Source organism: Salvia splendens, chromosome 3 (assembly GCF_004379255.2).
Source record: "Salvia splendens isolate huo1 chromosome 3, SspV2, whole genome shotgun sequence".
Lineage (NCBI taxonomy): Eukaryota > Viridiplantae > Streptophyta > Magnoliopsida > Lamiales > Lamiaceae > Salvia > Salvia splendens.
In genome coordinates this window covers 30063687-30090058 of record NC_056034.1, presented here as the reverse complement: position 1 = coordinate 30090058, position 26372 = coordinate 30063687, and the positions used below count along the sequence as shown (strand labels likewise).

Genomic DNA, 26372 nt, shown 5'->3' with positions numbered 1-26372 from the left:
TAAAATTTTAACTTTACGTAATTCTCTCGATTTAAATTATTTTATCATAAAAAATATATCAAATTAAAGGTAATTTCATAAGGATTTTAACGAGATCTTAATTGCATATGTTCCGACGATGATCGGATGATGAAATTTTATACTTCCTTCGTCCCACGTTACTTTAGGCGTTTCTTTTCGGCACGGGATTTAAGAAAGTTGTGTTTAATGAGTTAAATAAAGTAGAGGAGAGAATAAAGCAAGAGAAAAAAGAGATAGTAAAGTAAAAGAAAGAATAAAGTAGGTGAGATTGGATGTTTTGTTTTTAGCCAAAAAGATAAATGACTCAAGTAATTTGGGACAACCCAAAATAGAATAGGACTCAAGTAACTTGGGACGGAGGGAGTAAATTTTATTTCAATTTTCATATATGTTGATAAACAGATTTTATATCAATAAATGCATCAAACAATCTCAATATAATGCATGTACAATATCAATAAAATTGTGTTGATATTTTCTGGTACCTGTGTTGAGATTCTCGTGTCACTATGTTGATATTTGTAATACACTACGAGGATGTTCGGTTTGCAAGATTGTATCCGAAATTAAATTTGTAGTGTTTTTGGTTTAAGAGGTTCAATCCCACAACTCAATCCCAGATGGATAATCATGGGATAATTAGTCATAGCTAACCTCCTATGACTAAAATAATCTCACAACTCAATCCTAGATTATATCTTAGTAGTACTATTTTATCTTGGAAACCGAACACCACCTACGTTGATATAAAAAAACCATGAAAATTATTATGTTATACTACCTCCACTCCCAAATAAGTGTCACATTTTGTCATTTCGGTCCATCCCACAATAAGAGTCACAATTCACTTTTATCAAAAATGGTAAGTAGACCACGTATTCTACCAACAAATTCTACTTATATTTTATTATAAAACTAATATATATAAGTGAGACTCATAATCCACTAACTCATTCAACTCACTTTTCTTTATATTTCTTAAAACTCGTGCCTACACTAAACGTGACACTTAATGTGGACGGAGATAGTAATAGATTGACTATTTTACCCTTTTGTTGAAATTTTATCGATTAAAATTATCATTCTCTTTTAATTTTATAATGTTATTAATGTTAATATAATGATATAAGGTCAATCTTCAACTTTTACATTACACTCAAATTCATTTTGAGTATGTATTATACTATTAAAAAGCAATTTTACTCCGACGACCAAATTTAAATGTTATATGTCTAGTAAATTCTTTGAGCCCTAAATCTTCAATTTTCTCTAACAAAAACCCCCACACAGTAATTTTCTTTGAGCAACCAACAATGGACGATTTTCCAATCGACAAGATCCAAATTTCCGGCGCCTGTCTAGCCTCCCTTCTCCACCGCGCCTCCTCCGCCTTCGGCGACTCCCACGGGTATCTCTTCGGCCACGCTGCCGTCTCCACCTCAAATCCCCTTTCCGACCACCCCACCTCCACCGCCCCCACCTCACTTCTCATCACCACCATCATCTCCTTCCTCTCTCTCCCCTCCCATCTCCCCCTCCCGCCACCGCCGCCCTCCTCCTCCACCTGCCTTCTCGGCTGGTTCTCCGCCCGTCGCAAAACCTCCCTCCGCCCCTCTCTGAACGACTCCACCGCCTCCCTCTCTCTCTCCTCCTCCCCCCTCCTCGCAATTACCCCCCAAAATTCGTCCCTCTCTCTTTCCCCTTCTCTTTTCCTCCTATTCACCACGCCATTTCACGATCAGCTGATCCACACACACGAATACAAGGCGTTTCAATTCAGAGGCGGCTCCTTCGATCCTAAAAGCTTGTCAATTGTCAACATCGGGCCCTCGTTTAGGTCGCAGTATGATTCGTTCAGCCCTAATCTGCAGCTTCCGATGATGAATAGCGATTTGAGGGGTCCGCATGCGATGGTGGAGGATGAAATTGATGAGAGTTTGGCCGGGAAGCGAGATCAATTGAGGAATCAGAAACAGCTGGATTTGTGCGCGGAAGGGTTTGAAATTGGGCGGGTGAGTAAATTGATGAGCTCTGAGGCAGCATACACGGCGGAGATGGAGGATTTGTATGATAAAATGCTGGCAAAGATTGATACCTTGTCGAAATTGGTGGAGCACTCGAATGCTAAAGTTCTTGATCAGGTTACAATACTGATGATAATTTAATTTTTGCATTCAATCTTGATATCAAGAAATTGATATGAGCCGAGTAAATATTTTTGCATTCAATCTTGATGCCAAGCTACTGAAATGTGAGCCGAGTAAACATTTTTGATGGCTTGGGAATGGTGTTTGATGTAATTTAGGGGTTTTATGTTGTGCAGGAGAATCGTAATATGAGATTGAGGAGCAGAGTTGCTGGTTTGGAATGAGACCTGATTTCATAGTTGAGGTAATTATAGTGAGTTGCTGGTTTGGACTGAGACCTGTTTTCATAGTAGTACTAAACTAGTAGAGTAGTATTCTAATGGAAATGTTTTTTGCTATTTGGTTGTGTTGTGACTTGTGTTAGAATAATACAACTACCTCCGTCATCGAAGAATAGAAATTTTTGAAATAGCACGAGTTTTAACGCACAATTGGTAAAGTAAGAGAGGAAGAGAAAAAGTAGTGGAAGTAGTGTTGGTGGATTGGTGGGTCCACGTCCTAACATAGAAAGATTCAAAAGTTTCTATTTTTAAGGTACCGCCCAAAATGGAACTAGTTTCTATTTTTAAGGGACGGAAGTAGTAGTATGTATGTAAACATTCAGGATGTTTTCCACAGAAATAATGGTAACGAAAATATATTGGGATGAATCAACCGCATATCTTAGATTCGATCTTGATTTGAGTTTCAAATCATAATGTGTTTCCAACAGCTTCCATGGGTGCATCTAATTAAGGAGCACGCCTTAACTTTGAGACGGTTGGAAGCCCGTCTTCGGAACAGTAATTATTTGGTTGTTGATTCAAAGGATATTAAGTTGCTCTATCCACTTGGAAGTTTGCTGATCAATCATTAGCTTCATGTGAAACAGTGTACCTCTTTGCTTGAATTGCTTCTGTCTCAACCTGTCTTTACCTAAGAGATTATATGTGCTTGGAAACATGTCAAAATCAAACTTCTAGTTCGTACATCTACATCCGAAATCTCTTTGGAGTTAATTTGTCTTCCCCGAAGAAGGCTGAAATCTAACTTTAATGAATTATTATATGATTGTCTGAAGTTTTGATCCTCCCGCCAATCTTGTTCGTACTACAAATGTCATGGTTTTTTTTTAATCTAGATTGTCCTCATGTATGTTTAACTGATCTTTCTTCTGTGGGTTGTGAAGATCGTCTGGGAAGCTCAAGAAGGATGAACCTTTTGTTACTGCTTGCTTTTGGACCACCCTGGATGAAACTCATACCTGTCTCTGCTCCCCTCTTAATGTATGTTAATCATGGTGTTTCTGTAATGCACTTGAATTCTGTGATTTAAATCAGAAAATCAAAATATGAGTACGTATTTGATGTACTACTGGATGTGCATCCACTGGTAATTTAGGCATTTTTGTGTAAATTGTGGATGGGAGATGGCCTATATTTCATCTGACATAGCATATCTAAGTGGAGACAAGTTGCATATTGTCTCATCATTTGCATGTGAAATGAAATCTGTTACCGGCTATTTTCTATTCATATTTGTCTTCATGCTTATATATGAATGGTTTGACCTAGCTAACTAATTAACAATTCAAACTAAGACTAACTCTTAACTATTAGATTAGAAGATTTAGTGGTTGAAACAGTGCCAAGTGAATTATATTTTAAATTAAAAAAATTATTAAATAAATTTAAAGAGTATTAATGTCAATTCTAATAGATGGTAGTTAAACTAACCAATTTCTCTATCTTCAAAGTCATTTTAAAACTTTAAACTTATGTAACTCTTTCGATTTAAATTATTTTTTCATAAAAAATATATCAAATTAAAGGTATTTTATAAGGATCAATTGCATATGTTTCGACGATGATCGGATAATGAATTTTGTAATTTTTATTTTAATTTTTGTCTGTGTTGATAAGCAGATTTTTATATCAATGAATGAATCAAAAAGTTTCAATATAATGCATGTACAATATTTTCGTGTACGTGTGTTGAAATATCTATATCATTGTGTTGATATTTTATTCAAAAAAACTACGAAAATTATCATATTATGACAAATTAACGATTTTACTTTTCTATTGATATTTTATCTATTATTTATTTAAATTCATGAGATTTAATCTCATCCACTCATTCTAACATCTGGGGTGGGATTGGTCTTAGTTATGTATTGGAGAACTACATACATTTTAACCTACCCACCGATTTGACAAAATTGTATTAAAAAAATGATAATCAAGATTCAAGAGTGAGGCTGTATAATCGTCACAATATCTAAGTTGCATAAGAACTTGAATGATAAAAGAATCATCACTTCACCGATCAAACCCTGAAGAGGGAAATCGGGGTTGGCTATGTTCATTGGGTCTCAAAATTGGGATTGTCTGGATGTTTAAGCACCATCTTTCTCGGTATCAGACATCAGCAATCGCCATGGTCCAGTTCTGCTGCTTATCTCAAAATCCTTAGAAAGCCATCGATTCGACTAATAGAAGACATATATAGTTTACCTGGTTAACCCAGCTGCTACTCGCAAAGCCATGAATACAAACAGCCCACCCCATACGCCTGCAATGCCATACGAAGGAGCGGCAACCAGTATGAAGGCTGCAGAGATCAATGGCAAAAAAGAAACAAGGCTCCAATTAGTCTCTTAAAGTATAAGTGGTGACCATTAAGTGATTTGCAGCATTACCATGGAATATGCAGCAAATCCAAAGTAGTGTATAGCATTGAATGGTTGACTTGCAGCAACGAACTGCATCATCAAGAGGGAGGGGGAGTAAGTGATTCTGCTCTTGTTCATTTTGGTTAAGTTTAACCCGGACTCATATATGTGACATCGTCGACAAAAGATACCACCTCGTAATAATACACTAATGAATGTAGAGCAGCGCACAATATGTTTAGAAAAGCTTTAGCAAAATATGATCTATCAGCTGTGATATTATTCCAGTAAGAAAGCCATTGCACCTAAAGGTTAGCAACCGTGTTATTAATAGCGTATGGCGGCTTATGGCGGTCGGTCAAAAAACCGCCATAGGGATATGGCTGTCGGCATGGCGGTATTATGGCGTAAATGGCGGTCGATAAATTAACAAATAAATAAAATATAATACATAACATAAGATGCAAAAAAATTAGAATAGTTATAGGAAAATTAGAAAATTAAATGGTGGAAGACAATAATTATGGAGACACTTTCATTGAGTAGAATAGTTATAGGAAAAGAGAGAGAATTATACAGTGGAATTAATCCATGCATCGAGTAGAACAGTTATAAGAAAAGAGAGAATTAAATAGTGGAATTAATACAAACTGAGCATCCACAATAGTGGATTAGTGCCCGCCCTAGCCACAGGCTAGCGGCTAGGGCGGGCGTCTAGTCCACTATTGCAATCGGCTAACGGTAAGAACGAGCGCGGAGCGGACGAGAGGTTGGGCATGGACTAACAGGCTAGCCGATCGCTGGCCGCCTATTTTGCGGCGAGCAATAGGCTACGCGATTTATTTATTTATTTTTATTTTTATTATTTATACTCTATATTTACAACTCATTCCACTTCATTTTTTTAATATTTGATAAACACCAATAATTAAAATGAATTAAATCGTATTTGTCAATTTATTTGTTGGGCTAGGGCATTGGCTAGGCTATTGTTAGCCTATTGCTAGGCTGTTACTTGGCTAGGACAGTGGCTAGGCTGTAGGAAGGGCATGATGATGTGGTAGGAAGAGTTTTTGGCTAAACTATACTAGTCTGATGCTATTGTGGATGGTCCAAGTAGTAGTACATAAAAATTTTCAGTTATCTTGAATCGTGAATGAAAATCTAGAATCTGGAGCCTTGTGCGTGTGGAGACTGGAGAGACGATAACTTGGATTGACAGCGGCGGTTATGGTTTTGAAGCCAGAAACTCCCATAAACCCTATAAATAGACTGTTTATAATGGCCAATGGGCTAGGTTACATGTCACGTGGGCCGGGTAGTGGGGTAAGTGGGGGCGTTTTACAAGGCAAAAAGGCATCTCGACCGCCATGAAAGCCATATCCTGCCACGGCGCTTCGCGAATGGCGGCCGCCATTCAAAAAAGGGAGTAAACTGCCATATCACTTGTTACTACTAGCCCTAAAGATATGTGTCTCTTTCTATTTTATGATGTTACAAAGCCAAAACAAAGCCTACAGAAGTGCAAGGAGTATCTCTAATCGGCATGCTAGAAGGTCATATTCCATTCTCCCCACGAAAGGTGTAATGCATAAACAATCAATGTATTTACACTTATGCCAGTCATGCAGATTTTCACCAAGGTTCCAGATCTGGCAATCTCCAAAACTTCCGAGTCAGTGCTAAACAGACTGGAGAGTGCACCAAATCCAAGATACAAAATTACAGCCAAACCGACTCCCATTACTGAACCAATCTGTTTTAAGTCATTGAAAATCCGTGAGGTAATAACTGAATGATCAGTAGAGATATTGGTTGCAATACACACACACACACACATTATGCAAAACTGAAAACAAGGTTCCAGACCTGTAGGACTTTATAGGTCACCTGGCATGCCAGATTATAGTCCCCTTGGGAGTAGTCACTACCAAGGAGAGCCTGCAAGCATTGCCAGCAAAGGAGAAGAAATTAAGATAAAATAACAAAAAAATGACAGCTACGAATCATTTCAAAGAAAATCGATTATATCATGAGACATTTCTCGTTACTGTAACTTACCCTATAATTAATACTCCCTCCGTCCGAGAATAGGAGTCTCATTTCATTCCGGTACGGATTTTAAGAAATGTTAAGAAAAGTAGGTGGAAGAAAGCTAGTGGAATATGAGTCTCACTTGTATATACTCCATCCGTCCCATTAAATATGAAATATTTGGGAATCGGCACGGGATTTTATGTAGTGTTGTTTTGTGAGTAGATGAAGAGAGAGTAAAGTAAAAGAGATGAAAAAGTAGAGATAAAGTTATTTCCATATTAGGAAACATTTCATTTTTAATGGGACAATCCAAAAAGGAAAACGTTTCATTTTCAATGGAACAGAGAGAGTATTAGTTTTAAATGATATGTGAGTGGAATGAGTTAGTGGAATGTGAGGTTCTTTACCATTTATAATAATTATGAACAAGGACTTCTATTTACGGACGGACCAAAACGGAAAAATGAGACTCCTATTCGTGGACGGAGGGAGTAATTCTCACTAGTTACCTGACCAGCTAGCGCTAAAGCATCATTTAGCAAAGATAAAGCCAACCAGACTTCAAAACATATCTGAAAGCCAGCCATTTGTATGGGTCCCTCTCGTGCTGCCATAGATGTGGCTAGGGTTGTGATTGAAAGGACAGCTATAGTTCTGGCAGTCAGAAGTGCACCTGTGCATTGAAATTAAGAGCTCATCCCACACATGTTTACGCATGTTAATTGCAACAAAATTACATATTCATCTGATTTTCTTTAGATACTTGTAATACATGATTGGAATTGATATACTTCCATTAATAGACATGAAGCACCATGTAGTATAAGCACAACTATAGATCTGCCCATTCTTAAAGGAATTACCAGATTTAAGATACTTAGCCACCCTCTGCCCACTAATACTTGGAGTAACAAGCAACAATTTGTCACTCAGCTTCCACAGAAGTATTAGAGCTGTCAAGTACCTGTTAAAGATACATTAAATTAATGTGATCTAGGAAAAACCTATTATCTCATGCATGCTATGTTTGATGCAAATATAGTGATAGTTTTACCAAATCCGACATACTCACAGGTCACGGTAGCAATGGCAGCACCACTAATGCCAAAACCAAAGTAAAATATTAATATGAGGTCCAGCAGTGCATTGAGTAAATTCCCAGCTCCTGAAAAAAGTAGAACATAAATTAAGGTTAGCAAGTGATAAGGATAGTAGTTTCGGAGTAAAAATTACAGATAAATTAAAATAATAGAAGTCATTTAATCTAGTAAAGCATTCATTCCAGCCTAAGTGGAATGAAAGAAGTAGTTATAGCATGTAACAAAGTATATGGATGTAACAAGAAGTAGTTATAGCATGTAACAAAGTATATGGATGTAATACTTGCCAACGGCATTGATAAGGCTAATTTCATGCATAGGTCTAGGGGATAAATTCGTGAATTTATTAGGTCTAACACACGTTTTAAGCCAGGTGTGTAGAAGAATTTCGCCAGGTCCAGGAAAAGAAGAGGACAATCACATATCCGAGGAAACTGACGAAGAAGTGAGCATTGTGGAGGAAAATTGCAAAACGGAGGAAATCTCAGAGCTAAAGGGTAGAATGGAGATCTCTACGAAGGCTTCTAGAAGATTATGTCCGCGCCTATATAAGGAAGGAAGCATGCATTCTGGAAAAAAGAGGAGGAGAGAATCTTCTCGGTGGAGGCCTCATTACAGTCTGTGGCTCGTAGCTCACTTTTTTCTTTTACACACTTGGGTTCTTTAGAGGGAAATTCTGGGGGTTTGCATTTTGGGTTCACTTTTCGCTTTCTCGCATTTCAGTTGGGTTGTAACACCGTCCTGTCGAGGGCGAAGAAACAAGTTCCATTTTAATTCCTCCTATTTTGTGGATTTCACCGAGCTTCGCTGTTCGGAGCTCGACTCTCTGTTTTTACCGAATATATTTGTGTTTAATGCAAGTTTAATTTTCTGTTATGTCGTTGATGTTGATTTCTGATTTCACTCCTGTGATTTTCTGGAGTTTGAGTTAGTTTACTTGTGTTGGATGCGTTTCGCAATTGCTCACTGAATCTGTGCAGAGTAATGGCTGGATCGGGTTGATCAGAGTTTGTTGGTGGTTGAATCGGAGGTTTGAATTCGGTGTTGTAGCTGAGTTGATTGGAATCGTTTGAATTCGGTGTTGATCGGAGTAGATCTGTTAGATCGGAAGATATGGAGTTGATTGAGGTTGTTGTTTGGTTCGGATCGCTTGGATCCGGAGTGGATTAAGCATCCGACGTGAATCTGAGCAGAGTTGGTTTAAATTTATGCCTAGCCTTCGTGTTTTCATTTCATTCCGTCTAGTATATGTAGATCTGTGTTATTTCCGGTTTGTTGTAAGTTTTCGACGACCCAACTTTATATTCTGTTCGAATCTAGGTACGTGCTCTGTTTTCTTCATCTTCGTTTTTTATTCAGTTAAAAAAATGCATGTCGTTGTTAGTTAGAGTTTCAGTTTGTTATTTGCAGCCTTTCTGCCGTACTTGCTAATTCTGGAATTATGGTCCCCACTGTTATATGCTTCATGTCTGGTTCTATTAGGTAGCCGTTTACACGGTCTAGGAAGGAAATTTAATATCCCGTAGTCTTGATGATGTTTGATCTCAGCATGTTTACAGTTTCCTAGGTCTAGTGTTTACATTTCTTGCCTAGGTCTAGTCGTAGTTAAACCTCAACCCAGTTTGCATGGCAGCAGCCGCCTTTGTCAAGAGTCTCTAAACGCTTTCTTACTTGTCCATCTTCGTGGGACCGACCCCTGCTTCTCTATAGTATTCGGGTTGAGGGATCTTTGAAGGGGAGTTTTGTGTGTACAACGACAGAGTATTCCGTGTTCCATTGAGTTCCTAGACCAAGTGATCTAGTGGATTCATAGGACTTGGTATCTCGACCTAGCACATCGCATTTTCACAACACGAATACACATCTTTCTCTCTCACTGGAGTAACTCGTCTGGGTGGGAGCACGGTCAATTCATTTGGCAGGTCAAGGACACAGCCTCCACAGTAACCACTAGATCAGGGTTCACCACGGGAGATCCGTTTCCGAGTGGATTTACTAGCGACGAATCTTGGGCGTCGTCAGGACGTGAAGATTCGGAGTCACCACCAGAGTCGGAAACAGAGTCAGAAACAGAGGAAACAAAGGAAGTAGTCATGGCGCACGTAGTAGACCCAAATCCGGAGATAGGGTCGCTAACTTCCCATTTAGATGGAGAGCCAGCACAGGCCATAGTGACGAACCCACGTCAGAGGTCCATTGAGATCAAGACGATTGTGCTCGGCATCTTATCGACATTTTTTGGGCGAAGAAGTGAGTGCCCGTACGAGTTTTTGAATGAATTCAGTAAACTGTGCAGCATCCAAAAGAGGCCAAATGATGCGACGGAGGAGGATGAGGCCAGCACATGGTTATTACGGTTACCCCGGATTCTATCCGCACTTGGAGAGACTTTAATTTGAAGTTTTTAGATTATTTCTTCCCATCCAACAAGACGAATGCTCTGAAGAAGGAGATAGTGGAGTGCAAACAAGATTACGACGAATCTTTGAGTCAGTATTGGTCGAGATTCAAGGGGTTGTTGGATGCATGCCCGAATCACCGAATGATAGAGGCAGAGACCTACTCTCTGTTTTACGAAGGGGCGACCCCTGAGTCTAAGGACTTAATGAATTCCTCGAGTGGGGGGAATTTTACCAGGAAAAAAGAAAGTGAAGCAAGAGAGATTCTGGGGAAGTTGATAGACGCTAAGAAGGCATATGATAACCCCAGAAATGCAGTAAGGAGAGGATCGGTAAATGCTATGAGATAGCAAGAAGATGATAAAGTAGAAGCAAGGATCGACAGGATCGAGAAAGCTCTTTTGAACGCTATTGAAAAGACAAATTCACTAGCTTCACAAGGAAAGGAGAAATCTCCTGGTCCAGCAGATAATCAAGTTCAGCAATATTACGGGACCCAGGAAGGAGATTATCAGGCCCAAGTCAATGCAATGGGAAGTTGGAATCCCGATGGGAGCTGGAACCCAGGGAGACAGAGAGATGCACCCTGGAGGAACCATCCCAATATCAGATGGACTGACAATGAACAGAACCAGCTAGCACCACAACAGAATTTGCAGTTTGCACCTCGGCCCGAGAGACAAGGTAACTGGTTAGAAAGAAACCAAGAAGGGCAGGGCAACTGGATCAATCGGAACCAAGGAGACCACTCTAGCTGGGGAAACAGAAACCAGAATAATCAAGGGAACTCCTATGTACCACCGCACCAGAGGAATTTTCAAAACAATTACCAAGGTCAAGGAAACGCTCGTCAGAATCAAGTGAGTGGACCGACTCTGAGTATAGGGCAAGGGCCCAGTCAGCCCCTGAAGCCACCAAAGAGTATCGACGATATGGTACACGACCTCTTCAGTTCCCAGCAGCATATGCAGAACAACTTGCAATCGAACAGTGACGTAGTGCACAAGCTTCAAGACGCTCAACAGGAGCAAAAGACAACAATGGATATGCTGGCAAAGCAATTGTCACAGATAGCCACTTCCTTGAGCGAGATGAGGGGAAATAAAGGCAAGATTTCCACCTCAGTAAGGCCACCTGATAGAGCTAATATAAGTCAAATTATCCTGAGATCCGGGAAAGGATATGAAGGGCGCCGGTGGTAAGAACGAAGTAGGCGACAAACCCCAAGGAGAGCATGGAGGGAGAAGATACAATTCCTAGACCCAGACACTTGAAGGGAGATAGTCCCTTGGTTAAAGATGACCTTAAGGCAGGAGATTTGGAGAGACCATTGCCTAGACCAATTGAACCATTCTTCCTCGATCCAGAGCCGGAGTTGGGAAGTGAGGCAATAGGAAAGGAAACTGGAGAGTTATCAGCTGAAAGTTCTATAGGAGCGGGAAGCGACTGAAACCCTTCCCAAGCCGGGGGGAATCCAAAAAGAAGAAGGAAGAGCCGGTAGACTTCATGGATATTTTTGGGAAGTTGGAAATTAATCTACCGTTCTTACAGGCTCTGAAATTGCCAGTATTTAGCAAATTCATCAAGGAATTTATAGCTGGGAAGGCTAGACCTAGTGGAAAAATTTTGATAGGTGAGAACGTCTCCGCTGTGATTCAGAAGAGGAAGATGCCTTCGAAATGCAATGACCCAGGTATGTTTACCTTGCCCAACTCTATTGGTGATGTTAAAATCGAGCATGCTATGTGTGACCTAGGTGCGTCGATAAATGTGTTACCACTTTCCATATACAAGAAATTAGTGGGGGTAAGCATGGTGGACACGAAAGTTGTGATCCAACTAGCGGATAGGTCGTGTATCTGCCCTGAAGGAGTGCTTGAGAATGTGATAGTCAGAGTACATGATTTCTTGTACCCAGCTGATTTTCATGTGATAAAGATGAGTGACAATGAATCTGCTGAGTCTAGTGGCGTACTTCTAGGGAGACCTTTTCTTCGTACCTCCAAGACCATAATTGATGTTTTTGATGGAACCATTTGCCTTGATTACATTGGGGAGAAATATACATTCAGCATAGATGAGGCGATGAAGAAACCCCTTGATATAGAAAATTTGCATGCTATAGATGTCATTAACCCCCTCGTCCTGGAATATCTTGAGACAAAATTAATGCAGGAACAGATCAAAAATTTCGAGATGAGTCATGCCATGGATAGAGAAGTAGCCAGTTGGTGTCAAGCAATGAACACAAGTGAGTTATCAGATGAGGAGCTAGCCGAAGCAATTCTGGAATTCTGCACGAACCCGGAGCTAGCTAGATCAAGGAAGACACCTTATGTGGCGAGCATGGAAAGTTCTACTGAGTCTACGAAGGGAATAACAACTGAGTCGACAGAGAAAAATCCCTTACCCCAGGAAAAAGATGTCCCCAAGAAAGAACTGAAAACATTTCCACCAGGTCTCAAGTATGCGTATCTAGAGGAGAATGAAACTTTCCCTGTGATTATTAACAGCAGCTTGACCGAGGGACAAGAAGAGGAACTGCTGAAGGTAATTCGGAGGAACAAGAAGGCTATTGGGTGGACACTCTCTGATTTGGTAGGAATCAGTCCAGATCTGTGCATGCATCACATTCGGCTAGAAGAGGGAGCAAAAGCCTGCAGAGATCCTCAACGCAAATTGAATCCTAACATGAGGGAGGAGGTGCTGAAGGAAGTATTGAAGCTACTCTCCCTAGGAATCATTTATTCCATACCAGACAGTGAATGGGTGAGTCCAGTACATATGGTACCAAAGAAGTCGGGAATACAGGTGGTCAAGAACGACAAGAATGAGTTGGTGCCCACCCGACTAGTTACTGGGTGGAGGATGTGCATTGACTATAGGAAGTTAAATGAAGCGACTAAGAAAGACCATTTCCCTCTACCTTTCATTGACCAGATGTTGGAGAGGTTGGCGGGCAAGCAATATTTCTATTTCCTAGACGGATATAGTGAGTATTTTCAAATCTACGTGGATCCCGAGGACCAGGAGAAGACAACTTTCACGTGTCCCTTCGGAACGTATGCTTACAGAAGGATGCCGTTTGGTCTGTGCAATGCGCCAGACACTTTTCAGCAGTGTATTATGAGTATTTTCTCGGATCTACTGGAGGACTGCATCGAGATTTTCATGCATGACTTCACGGTGTATGGAAATTCTTTTGACTCCTGTTTGGCAAGTTTGGATGTAGTGTTGAAGAGGTGTCAGGAAAAACATTTGATCCTTAATTTCGAGAAATGCCACTTTATTGTCCCTGAAGGAATTGTCCTAGGGCACGTAGTCTCGGAGAGGAGAATACATGGGATCGAGCAAAGGTAGATGTGATCTCAAAATTGCCACACCCGACGAATCAGAAAGAGGTGAGAGGATTCCTAGGGCATGCGGGCTTCTATAGAAGATTCATTAAGGATTTCGCGAAGAGTGCTCAACCGCTTACTCATTTGTTACATAATGAAGTGGAATTCATTTTTGATGAAGAGTGCAAAAAGGCCTTTTAGCTACCGAAGGATAAACTGGTTTCTGCTCCCATTATTAGAGCGCCCGACTGGAATCTACCCTTTGAAATCATGTGTGACGCAAGCGACTATGCAGTGGGGGCGGTGCTAGGTCAAAGAGTTGATGGGAACAAGCTATGTGATTTTTTATGCGTCGAAAACGCTTAATCAAGCCCAGAAGAACTACGACACCACTGAAAATGAAATGCTGACGGTAGTATACTCATTTGAGAAGTTTCGCCCGTACTTGCTGGGATCGAAGGTGATCGTTTTCACGGACCACGCAGCTATTAAGTACCTGCTGGCAAAGAAGGAGTCCAAGCCTAGATTAATCCGTTGGGTGTTACTGCTACAAGAATTTGATTGGGAGGTTAAAGACAAGAAAGGAAGTGAGAACAAGGTGGCTGACCACCTGAGTCGTATTTTCTAGGGGGAGACCGAGGAAGCAATCCCAGATGCATTCCCCGAGGAACATTTGTACCATATGGAAGAATTTCCTAGACCTATCAGCTGGGAGGAGATTGTGGCGTTAATAGGTCCAGGGGATGCCGAAAAAGGGAAATGTCGGATAAATGCTGAGCCGTGGTTCGCAGACCTAGCAAATTACTTGGTGACTAAAGAAGTGCCCAGTTCCCAATAAATTTCTCAGGCCCAGAAGATGAAACTGAAAAGCGAAGCCAAGTACTATTTTTGGGACGACCCGTATCTATGGAGGATGGGAGCTGACCAAGTAATTAGGAGATGTATTCCAGAGTGGGAACAAAGGGATGTGCTGAATTATTGCCACGCTCTAGCGTGAGGAGGCCACTTTGGACCAAGGAAGACCGTGAGGAAGGTGTTAGACAGCGGGTTTTACTGGCCTACATTGCATAAGGATGCGTTCGAATTCTGTCAGAATTGTGAAAGGTGTCAACAGACTGGGGGAATCTCCAAAAGAGATGAAATGCCGCAAGTCCCTGTGATCGTTTGTGAGATTTTCAACGTCTGGGGAATGGACTTCATGGTTCCATTTCCATCTTCATATGGGAATGCATACATACTTGTGGCGGTGGATTATGTTTCGAAATGGATAGAGGCAAAAGCTACCACATCTTGCGAAGCTGGTGAGGTGGCAAAATTTCTTAGGGCTAACATTTTTAACAGGTACGGTGTTCCTAGGGCTGTTATTTTGGATCAAGGAACTCACTTCCGGAACCGTACGATAGAAGCTCTGATGAAGACGTATGGAGTCCACCACAGGTTGTCTATACATTATCATCCTCAGTCTAACGGCCAGGCGGAAATATCAAATAGGGAGATCAAAGCTATACTTGAAAAGACAGTGAATCCGTCAAGGAAAGACTGGAGTAAGAGGCTTGACGACGAATTATGGGCTTACAGGACAGCATATAAGACGCCTATTGGGATGTCTCCGTACAGGTTAGTGTTCGGCAAGATCTGCCACTTGCCAGTTGGACTGGAGCACAAGGCATACTGGGCGGTCAAGGAGATTAACATGAATCCTCAAGCTTGTGAGGAAGAGAGGAAATTGTAGCTCCAGGAGTTGGAAGAATTGAGGCTTGAGTCTTATGAGTCCGCGATGTGGTACAAAGAAAAGACCAAGCTCTGGCATGATAAGAATCTCCGGACCAAGGAACTACAAGTTGGGCAGAAAGTTCTCATGTTCCAGTCCAGGCTTAAGCTGATGCTTGGAAAGCTAAAGTCCAAGTGGATCGGACCATATACTATCGTTGGCCTTCATGCAAATGGAGCAGTAGAGATCCAAGGAGGCACCTCAAATTCTGTGCCTTTCCTCGTCAATGGTCATTGTGTGAAGGTATTTCGGGATAACTCGGAGCTGTGTGTAGTGGACGAAGTGCCTCTACGCGCACTCCCTGATATCGCCTAACCAGTCTAGGAAGGAAGTGTTCTTGAAAAAATCCTGGGTCAAGTAAATTGAGAAGTTTTTTTTAATCCATGCCCTGACCCAGGGAATCTCAAGAATACTTGAAAGAAAGTGTAAATATTTAATTATTTTCCTTAAATCAAGAAAACCCAAACAAATCAGAAAAAAATAATCTTCCAAAAATATTTTCGATATCCCAGACTCCTTGGGGAATTTTTTCATACTGTCATATCCCTGACCTGGGAGTCTGATGTTTCATTTTTAGTTTGATGTTTTTTCTAAGTGTGATATTGCAGAGAGTATTCACATGGGGCAGGGAGCTGAGGAGTGACCCAACCATCCGCCCCGCCCAAGTCTGGCTCCCACGGGGGCCAGACCCCGAATTGACCCCCCCAGAGCCAAGTAACTTTTACTTTTCCTTCTTTTATTTTTCATTTTTTTCCTTCCTTTTCTGTTTGTGTTTGTCTGTGACTAGCATGCTCTATTTTGTATATATGTGTTGCACCTTCCCACACTTAGCCCAATCCTTGGTCTAAGTGTGAGAATGAGTTGTTCTGTTTTTGCATGTTTTGGTTTTGTTTGTTGCGCACTTAGCCCGTTGTACGGTCTAAGTGTGAGAAGTTTGTTTTGTTTTATGCACGTTATTTGTTTGTTTGTGTTGTTTGGTCTGTTTTGTGCTGTTCATACTTCCCTATTTCCCCACTTCACTAGGATAGCTTGGGGACAAGCTTGAGTGAAGTGGGAGGGGGAGGGAGTACGTGCAGTATTTGTTTTGTAAATAGGAGTCTTAGAGTCTCTAGGTCTAGCGTTTTTGTGTGTTGCATGAGCTAGTGAGATAATAAGGCAAGATTCCCTTAGTGAGAGCGATTGAAGATAGGATACATGTCAACTTTGATGCCTTTTTCCTTAATAAACTAAAAGCGGTATGAATGAAGTAAGGATGATAGAAAAGGCCTTAGATAACCTAGCTGTGCAGCCCTACTATAAGAGCGAGTTATAAGCCTAAACACTTTGAGCTAACATGTAAAAATGGGCTGCCACTTGATGCTTAGGGAGTAGAGTATAAAGGGGGAAAAATGGGTTATGGAGGTATAAGCTGGACGAAGTCCAGGAACTGGTGGTATAAGCTGGACGAAGTCCAGGAAAAGGAGGTATAAGCTGGACGAAGTCCAGGGGAAAAAAATAGAATAGGAAAAGGAGGTATAAGCTGGACAAAGTCCATGGGAAAAAGGGATATATATAGAAAAAGAAAAAATATATGAAAAAAAAGAAAAAAAAATAGGGCAGGAATGCAATCGCAACCTGACCCAGGAAATCAATAGGGAAAAGGAGTAGTAAGAAGGAGAAACTCTCATAACCCGACGGATCAGTGGTGTAACTTTAACTTTGGAGCTTTTCGATCCTAACATCCCTGGTGAGGAATGAGTGATCGAGCGAACCTAACTGCTGGGAAATCAATAGGCTATCTTGACAAACTGACAGATCGTTTAGGTAGAAGAGGGAAGGGGGAGGATTTGAAGACTGTACACGATCGGATAGGACTTAAGCTTGTGGGGACGGTCGTCTAAAAGTTGAAACTAGTTCATGCTTATCTATTGTGTTTTGTCTTTCCTTGTATGTTGTTTTCTTTTGTGAGTCTGTAGTTGTCTAGGTCTAGGAGTCGGTGCTTTGTTTGTGTTTTGCTTGTAGAGTCGTTCTTGGGAACCGTGCATTGAAATTCACCTTATTTATTTTTCTTGTCTTTTATGCTTGAGGACAAGCATGGTTTAAGTGTGAGCAGTTTGATAAGGCTAATTTCATGCATAGGTCTAGGGGATAAATTCGTGAATTTATTAGGTCTAACACACGTTTTAAGCCAGGTGTGTAGAAGAATTTCGCCAGGTCCAGGAAAAGAAGAGGACAATCACATGTCCGAGGAAACTGACGAAGAAGTGAGCATTGTGGAGGAAAATTGCAAGACGGAGGAAATCTCGGAGCTAAAGGGTAGAATGGAGATTTCTACGAAGGCTTCTAGAAGATTATGTCCGCGCCTATATAAGGAAGGAAGCATGCATTCTGGAAAAAAGAGGAGGAGATAATCTTCTTGGTGGAGGCCTCATTACAGTCTGTGGCTCGTAGCTCACTTTTTTCTTTTACACACTTGGGTTCTTTAGAGGGAAATTCTGGGGGTTTGCATTTTGGGTTCACTTTTCGCTTTCTCGCATTTCAGTTGGGTTGTAACACCGTCCTGTCGAGGGCGAAGAAACAAGTTCCATTTTAATTCCTCGTATTTTGTGGATTTCACCGAGCTTCGCTGTTCGGAGCTCGACTCTCTGTTTTTACCGAATATATTTGTGTTTAATGCAAGTTTAATTTTCTGTTATGTCGTTGTTGTTGATTTCTGATTTCACTCCTGTGATTTTCTGGAGTTTGAGTTAGTTTACTTGTGTTGGATGCGTTTCGCAATTGCTCACTGAATCTGTGTAGAGTAATGGCTGGATCGGGTTGATCAGAGTTTCTTGGTGGTTGAATTGGAGGTTTGAATTCGGTGTTGTTGCTGAGTTGATTGGAATCGTTTGAATTCGGTGTTGATCGGAGTAGATCTGTTAGATCGGAAGATATGGAGTTGATTGAGGTTGTTGTTTGGTTCGGATCGCTTGGATCCGGAGTGGATTAAGCATCCGACGTGAATCTGAGCAGAGTTGGTTTAAATTTATGCCTAGCCTTCGTGTTTTCATTTCATTCCGTCTAGTATATGTAGATCTGTGTTATTTCCGGTTTGTTGTAAGTTTTCGACGACCCAACTTTATATTCTGTTCGAATCTAGGTACATGCTCTATTTTCTTCATCTTCGTTTTTGATTATGTTAAAAAAATGCATGTCGTTGTTAGTTAGAGTTTCAGTTTGTTATTTGCAGCCTTTCTGCCGTACTTGCTAATTCTGGAATTATGGTCCCCACTGTTATATGCTTCCTGTTTGGTTCTATTAGGTAGCCGTTTACACGGTCTAGGAAGGAAATTTAATATCCCGTAGTCTTGATGATGTTTGGTCTCAGCATGTTTACAGTTTCCTAGGTCTAGTGTTTACATTTCTTGCTTAGGTCTAGTCGTAGTTAAACCTCAACCCAGTTTGCGTGGCAGCAGCCGCCTTTGTCAAGAGTCTCTAAATGCTTTCTTACGTGTCCATCTTCGTGGGATCGACCCCTGCTTCTCTATACTAATCTATAGTGTTCGGGTTGAGGGATCTTTGAAGGGGAGTTTTGTGTGTACAACGACAGAGTATTTCGTGTTCCATTGAGTTCCTAGACCAAGTGATCTAGTGGATTCATAGGACTTAGTATCTCGACCTAGCACATCGCATTTTCACAACACGAACACACATCTTTCTCTCTCTCTCCTTTCAAGCATAAAGGGGGTGTCTTTGTATCCTTGAACCCACGAAAAGTTCCCTGAGCAGCTAGAGCAACAACAATTGGTGGAGCACCAAACGCCCTTAGAGCGAGAAACTGTTCAGCTGGCGCACGCATTGGTGAGTCCTGTAGTACGCCAAATATGGTGGAGGTTACAGTCTGCTCGGGATATTGATAGATAAATCTGAAATAATCAAGCAGAATGTGTGCAAGAAGTGCACCATCCACGGTTCTATGATTTGGGAAATCAAAATTAACCAATGAACGAGTGAAGGAGATTTAATTTACATTCTTAGTTTCAATAAACAAGAATACATATAATCAAATATTCTGCCAGGATAATCATCATTGTGTGCCTGACAAAGTTGATTTTGTTAACAGGGTCCTAAAAAAGCATATTTGACATACTCTTAGTTCTATTAAAAACTTCTTGTGAGAAAAAAAATTCAAATCTGCAATGCTTTTAAGTTACATGTAAAAATTATCGAAAAATTATTAGCTGAATGAAAATAAAGAGAGATATAGGGACCCAAAGTAGATGTCCGTAGTAGAGTTTTCAATTAGCTAAAGAAGACATACAACAGGTATCCATTAAAAAGCTTGATCCTGCGAAGAGCGCCACAGCTTCTATGATGGCAAGGCCAGTGGCAAGCATTATATCATTTGATACTGAAGGAAGAAATATCTTGCTTTCTTGCTCTGCAGGTAATAAAACGAAAAGAACCGAAGCAAAAGGGAAAATGATCCGTTCAAAGATTAAAATGCATCATAATTATAACACATTCATTGTACATGCAAAATATGCACTGATAAAAATAGCACTTCGACTGCAGTCATCGGCATCCTTTAAAGCAGATGCCTGCTCTTCAGCAACAAAGGACGTAGTGACATTAAATAGTTTAGAAACAAGGTTAAAAACAGCACCCGATACACCAACTGCAGCCAGTTCTGCAGAACCCGAGTAACATGACAGATAACGTTAGTCTTAAGCAAACCTAAGCAAAATACTTACTAATGGCATAATACGAACCAATCCCACAAAAATAGTTTTACTGCCAAAATGCTCACTTACCACATATTAACGAAAAGGGAGAGATGCAACTCACAAATTTCCTTCTCTCAATCTAGTAGAGTAATATTCAAATAGAGTCACAGATAGCATATACTCCCTCGGTCTCCAAAGAATACACACTTTGGGATCGGCACGGGTTTTAATGTAAAATTGGTAAAGTAATAGAGGGGTAGAGAGAAAAAGTGATTAAAGTATTGTTAATAGAGAATGGGTCCCACCTCATTAGAGAGAGAAGACTTTCCAAAATTAGGAAGTGCATATTCTTGTGGGACGGAGGGAGCAGTTCAGTGTTGTTAAAAACGCGGCCCGAGCGCGCTCGGGGCGTGGGGCGCTCAGGTCGAGACAGCCTTCGCCCCGACATGGGTGAGTCGAGCGAGATTCATGGGGCGCAGTTGGGGCTCAGTTGGGGCGGTGGGGGCGACGGGCGACTCGGGCGAGCCGAAGAGGTTTTCCTGTTGTGTTAACAAAATTTTTTGGGTTTTGAAAATGGAGATGTGCTTTAATGTGTAGAGAATCGAGGCATTCATTAATTTAATCCACCTTTTCCTCTGTTCTAGATTAATTAATTGTTTTCTCAGCCTCATCATCTCTGCGACCCACTTTTTGATATTTTCCTAGATTAATTAATTAGTTTTATACCACTAGGTTTGTCTAATTAAATTATTAATTCTTATTCACCCACTCAAGTTAGAGTCTGTATCGATTCCAATGCATTAGTTAGTGCAGTTATTTTATTACTCAATAATTCTTTTTTTACCCATTCTACAAGTTAGAAAAGTAAAATTTTAGTTTTTTTTAATTAAAATATTCATTATATTGATTAAATACCTTTAAATATTACTACATAAATGATAAATAATCTAGAAAATGGTACTTTCACACAAATAAGTCTTTTTCACACACTGTATTTCATTAACCTGTATTAAAAGTATAGATATAGCTTAATTAGGCTAATAGTAAGCCTTGATTCGTGGGTCCATATTCAGATGTGATATGAAGTAATGATGTATGTAGATTTATTTGATGTGATAAACATTCAAGCAACAAACTTATAAAAGAGACACAAATATAATCATCATTCGGCTATTCTGGCGCCCCGATTCGTGGGTCTCTCGCCCCGTCGCCCCATCGCCCCGCGACCCGGGGTCCCCCCTCATCGCCCCGGGGCGCCCCGCGACCCTAAAAACACTGAGTAGTACTTAGGAGGGGCAAATGCGCCCCTTCTAATTTCCCAATGCATATATATAACTCATTATAAAATTTATTTGTTTAAGTTTATTCACTAAATGACCCGCCTCAAATTCTCAAAATTTCTCCGTACATATTTTTCCCCCTCAAAGTCCACCCAACAAAATGCAGCCTATAGGTAAACAAGCAAATAACAATGAAGGCCCAACAAAATGCAGCCTATAGGTAAACAAGCAAATAACAATGAAGGCCTCAGAGCATCTGTAACGCGGAGGGCCGGGCCGCAAATCGCGAGTCCCGGCCTGGGACGGCGTTGCAGCTTCGGGGCTGCGACGGAAGGGCTGCAATTTTTGCCAAAAATTGGAAGAGAAGAAGAGGGAGGAAGAGGAAGAAGAGGGAGGAAGATGAAGAAGAAGGGCGGCGACGTGCTGCAAATTTGCAATTATTGTTCTGAATTTTTACATTTTGGAAGAGGAAGAAGAGGGAGGGGGAGAGGAAGAAGGGGGAAGAAGAAGGAGAGGGGCGACGTGCTGCCTACTCCCCAATTTTTTATTTTTTTTAATTTTTTTTTTAATATTCTAATTTTTTTTATATTTTTAGGTTATAATTTATTGTTTTAGTATTAAAAATGAAATTCTCGTGTTATAAATGAAATTTTCCGTGTTATAAATTTCTGGTGTTTTTTATTTTACATGTAAAATAGGTTGGAGTTGTGAATAATGCCATTTATTAGTTGCGGTCCGAGTTACGGCATGCAGGGTTACAGTAGTTGGGGCTTGGGCCGCAACTGTAGAGGAATGATGACGTGGAGGGGACTTGGGGCCGGAAATGGGGACGGGGTTATTGATGCCCTCGACACTAAAACTCAGGCTACATGAAGTCAGTACAAGCAACGAAACACAAAATATCAAATCAAACAAAGAAAGTACCTATATGACCAACGAAACCAGTATCAACAAGTGAAGTAATCGGGTCAGCTGCAAGAGCCACAGCTGCAGGAAGTGCAATCGAGAGAATTTCCATACCAAGTCCATCTAGTCTAATTCCCGCCCTACAAAATCACAGTGCACAAATAAATAAGCAAAATGCAGAAACTTCGAAGTAGAGATTATAATATTGTACTATCAATAATGAAATAACTTTTACACACAGTTGTGCCAACAGCAAAAACACCGAATGTATCGAAAAGAGAGTAACAAATTCCCGAGAGATATCTTCGCTAAATTCAAATTCCACTGACTAAACATAAAAATTGATTAAAATCAGCATTACAAAAGTTAACTACCCAATACGATGCATAACGGAGGAGAACGAATTTCGACCAGCGTCCAAATCATCGACCCGGTCTCCTTCAATTGGTGGCTTCGGCTTTTCCGGTATGGTTCTCGGACTATTGTTAGCCGATGATTTTGTGATCGTTCGAAATCGAATGGAACTATTGCCGTTAGCGCATTTGGTCGAACACCCGTGAATCGGCGAGTGGTTGTTAGAGTAGTAATTTGCATGAATGGAGAAGAGATGGTGCTGCGCAGCAACACCAAACGCCATCGCTAGATCTGTTGGGATTCTACTTCAAACAAGAGATAAAAGTCGGGCGTAATACAACCTAAAGAAGGAATACAAGAGAACGAACTTAACCGAAATTACAATGAAATCGAAACTGTAAACCGGAAATAAAACTTAGCCGAGTCGAGGAGGTCTCTTTCCGCAAGACGAGATACGCTCCGATAGTGCTCTCGGTTTGGCGTGTCATCTCCAAAGATAAAACGGCAACGTCTCTGGTGAAGCAGCACCGCAATCAACAGAGCTCCGGCGAACTGGATGGAGGAGAGGGGACAGAAAGACAATGCAGGAGAGGGAGAGAGCTTATGATGCTATATGCTCTATGAATGTTGTGTATAGATGCATGGAATGGCTAGCCTATTTATTGACCTAGTCCACTGTAGGGGTCAACTCAGCCTTGATGGCCGTCATCATGGCTCATTATGGCAGGGCAGTAACCGCCGGTCGTTACGAGTTTGAAAGCTGGAGTGGTCGACGTTGAATCTAGACGATGTACACGCCCTAGTTCAACCATCACATGTGGACTTCGTGAAGCGACTTGATCAAGACACTGATCAAGGCATCGCTCAAGGCGCAGCAGGCCGAGTTGATTAGGCTGCTGATCAAGGCGCAATATGTCAAGTTGATCAGGCTGCTGCCCAAAACTGAGGTGGTCCAAAACATTAAGTCTGGATCCATAGCAAGCCCAATAACCAAGCCCAAAGACCAATTGCCAAGATCCAAGACCAAGACCCAGGGCACGGGCGCGGGAGCGGGCGCAGGCACGGCTCGGCTCGGCGCGGCGCGTGTGGGCTCTTTCACCCATCTTAGACCATGATAATTACTAAGTGTAATAAGTCAGTTAATAAATACACATTTAAAGATGTGTCTCATCTCCTATGTGGGATAATTAACACTAGTTAATTACACTCTAAGCTTTCATTCCATAGCTTTATCAAAGCTACAATGTGACCAACTTTAACCCAATATTTCTCACTCACCGGGAATCGGATTTGAGAAAGTGAGTATACTACGGTCATCTACGCGGAACGTAGATCGACGCTATATCATTTAATTTCCTCGAATTAAATGTCTCATCACATTTATTATTAGTCAAACATCGTTGACCGGACATCTTAAAATCAAGATTCCTACAATCCCCCACATGAGTGAAAATAGCCAAATGCATATGCATGCAGACACAAGCTCAACCCTCGAGAGGTATATAAGCATAAGGATAGGTAGTTGTTGGCTTTGAACCCTCCATAGTCGACACCATCGGATACAAAAGCGGCTTAGTAGCGCGATGCTTTGAACTAATCCCCCACGGCGTGCACCGAGATAATGATGTTAACGCTTAAACATCTCAACCTCATCCGTTCTCACGTTTTGTGTCCTTTGCGGCATTGGACACCACTTTGGATTCATAAGTGTGTTGTTTGAAGCGGCCTCACTTCACACCTATATAAGTGATTCTTAATCGAGTATCTTGCCCTACTCGGTCTACTTGAGAACTTAATCTCCTCGAGATCCTTAGGAGTCATTAAAAGTCATAGACTTAGCCTTACCACTAGGCAAGTTTTCCAACACTCTATTGTTCTCTAGGGAATAGATATAGTTGAGTGTTTCTCATGAACTCTCATAGCTTAGTTGTCCCTTTAAACCAAGTTCTTGGGATCTCCAGTCATCATAGTTAGGTTACCACTATGACAATTCTTTAGTTTGTGGATTTCAAACTCATTCCATCTAGCAACTTATTCATTTGATCATGGTTTAACCCTTTGGTTAGCGGATCCGCTAGATTATCTATTGACTTCACATAGTCAATTGTAATCACCCCTGTTGTGATCAAATGTCTCACGGTGTTATGTCGTCAACGTATATGTCGAGACTTACCATTATAGAAGCCATTGTTTGCCCTTTCAATAGCCACTTGGCTATCGCAGTGGATCAGCACTGGTGGCACTGGCTTAGACCAACATGGAATATCTTCAAGGAAGTTCTTAAGTCACTCGGCTTCCTCACCAGCCTTATCTAAGGCAATGAACTCCGATTCCATTGTTGATCGGGCTATACATGTCTGTTTTGTGGATTTCCACGATACAACACCACCCCCAATAGTAAAGACGTATCCACTTTTTGAAAGTGAGTCTCTATTGTCGGATATCCAATTTGCATCACAGTACCCTTCAAGTACCGGGGGTATCTCGAGAAGTGTAGCCCATGATTTTGAGTATGTTTTAAATATCTCAAAACCCTCACAAGAGCTCTCCAATGCTCTTTGCTTCGATTGCTCGTGTAATGACTCAACTTGTTCACGGCACAAGCAATGTCAGGTCGAGTGCAATTAGTCAAGTACATAATGCATCCGATGACCCGTGCATACTCTTCTTGTGCAACGGGTGGTTCGCCTTTGTTCTTGCTCAAGTGAACGTCGAGTTCAATTGGAGTCTTAACCGGTGCGCCATCATAGACTTTGAATTTATTTAATATCTTCTCAACATAATGTGATTGTGTTAAGATGATTCCATCAGACGCTCTTAGAATTTCATTCCAAGAATTATATCGGCTAGACCCATGTCTTTCATGTCAAAGTTTCTCTTTAACATGGACTCTGTATCGTTAATTAATTGAGTGTTGATACCCAAGATTAACATATCATCAACGTATAGACACATTATATCATGGTCGTTATTAGTGCTCTTGATATAGACACATTTGTCGCACTCGTTGATTTTAAACCCATTTGACAACATCACATTATCAAACTTCAAGTGTCATTGCAATGGCGCTTGTTTCAATCCATATAGAGACTTTACGAGCTTGCATACCTTTTTCTCTTGTCCAGGTACTACAAACCCTTCGGGTTGTTCCATATAAATTTCATCTTCTAGTTCACCATTTAGAAACGAGGTCTTTACATCCATTTGATGAATCTCAAGATTGTGCAATGCAGCAATGGCGAGAAGCACTCGGATATATGTAATCCTTGTTACAGGTGAATAGGTATCGAAGAAGTCATGTCTTTCCTTTTTGTTTAAAACCCTTTACTACTAGTCGGGTTTTATACTTATCCACTGTTCCATCGGCCTTAAATTTCCTTTTAAGTACCCATTTGCAACCTAGAGGTTTCGCACCTTCAGGTAGATCTACCATCACCCAAGTGTGGTTTAGCAAAATTGAATCAATTTCGCTTTGAACAACTTCTCTCCAATGTAGCCCGTCTGGGCCATCAAAGGCTACTTTTAAAAGATGTCGATTGTTCATCTAACATAAAAGCAATGTAGTCAGGACCAAATGTTTTTGGTGTTCTGACCCTACTACCACGTCTTAGTACTGTATCCTTTGGATCAGGCCTTGCACGCTTGCGCGATTCAGGTTCCTCATCCGCTGATTTAGAACTA

At 40.9% G+C, this 26372-nt stretch overlaps 2 protein-coding genes across 2 annotated transcripts; one reads left to right on the top strand and one right to left on the bottom strand.

The window, feature by feature from the left end:
- Positions 1-1269: 1269 nt before the first annotated feature.
- On the top strand, positions 1270-3521 carry LOC121797432. The gene is made up of 3 exons (XM_042196188.1): positions 1270-2162; positions 2345-2412; positions 3337-3521. The coding sequence occupies exons 1-2, from the start codon at positions 1335-1337 to the stop codon at positions 2390-2392; spliced, it is 876 nt and encodes a 291-aa protein (XP_042052122.1). The 5' UTR covers positions 1270-1334; the 3' UTR covers positions 2393-2412; positions 3337-3521.
- Positions 3522-4659: 1138 nt separating this feature from the next.
- LOC121796849 (protein DETOXIFICATION 44, chloroplastic-like) lies at positions 4660-22974 on the bottom strand. The gene is given in 12 exon segments (XM_042195622.1): positions 4660-4911; positions 6461-6577; positions 6691-6762; positions 7368-7531; positions 7722-7822; positions 7927-8023; positions 15860-15868; positions 19163-19308; positions 19751-19859; positions 19974-20127; positions 22360-22477; positions 22712-22974. Coding segments are annotated over 12 exon segments (1602 nt in total).
- Between the last annotated feature and the right edge of the window lie 3398 nt (positions 22975-26372).

Bases quoted from the DNA above. Each gene is read 5' to 3' on its own strand.
- LOC121797432 (XM_042196188.1), top strand. From the start codon at position 1,335: ATGGACGATTTTCCAATCGACAAGATCCAAATTTCCGGCGCCTGTCTA. The intron at 2,163-2,344 runs GTTACAATACTG...TATGTTGTGCAG, and splicing joins ATGCTAAAGTTCTTGATCAG to GAGAATCGTAATATGAGATT.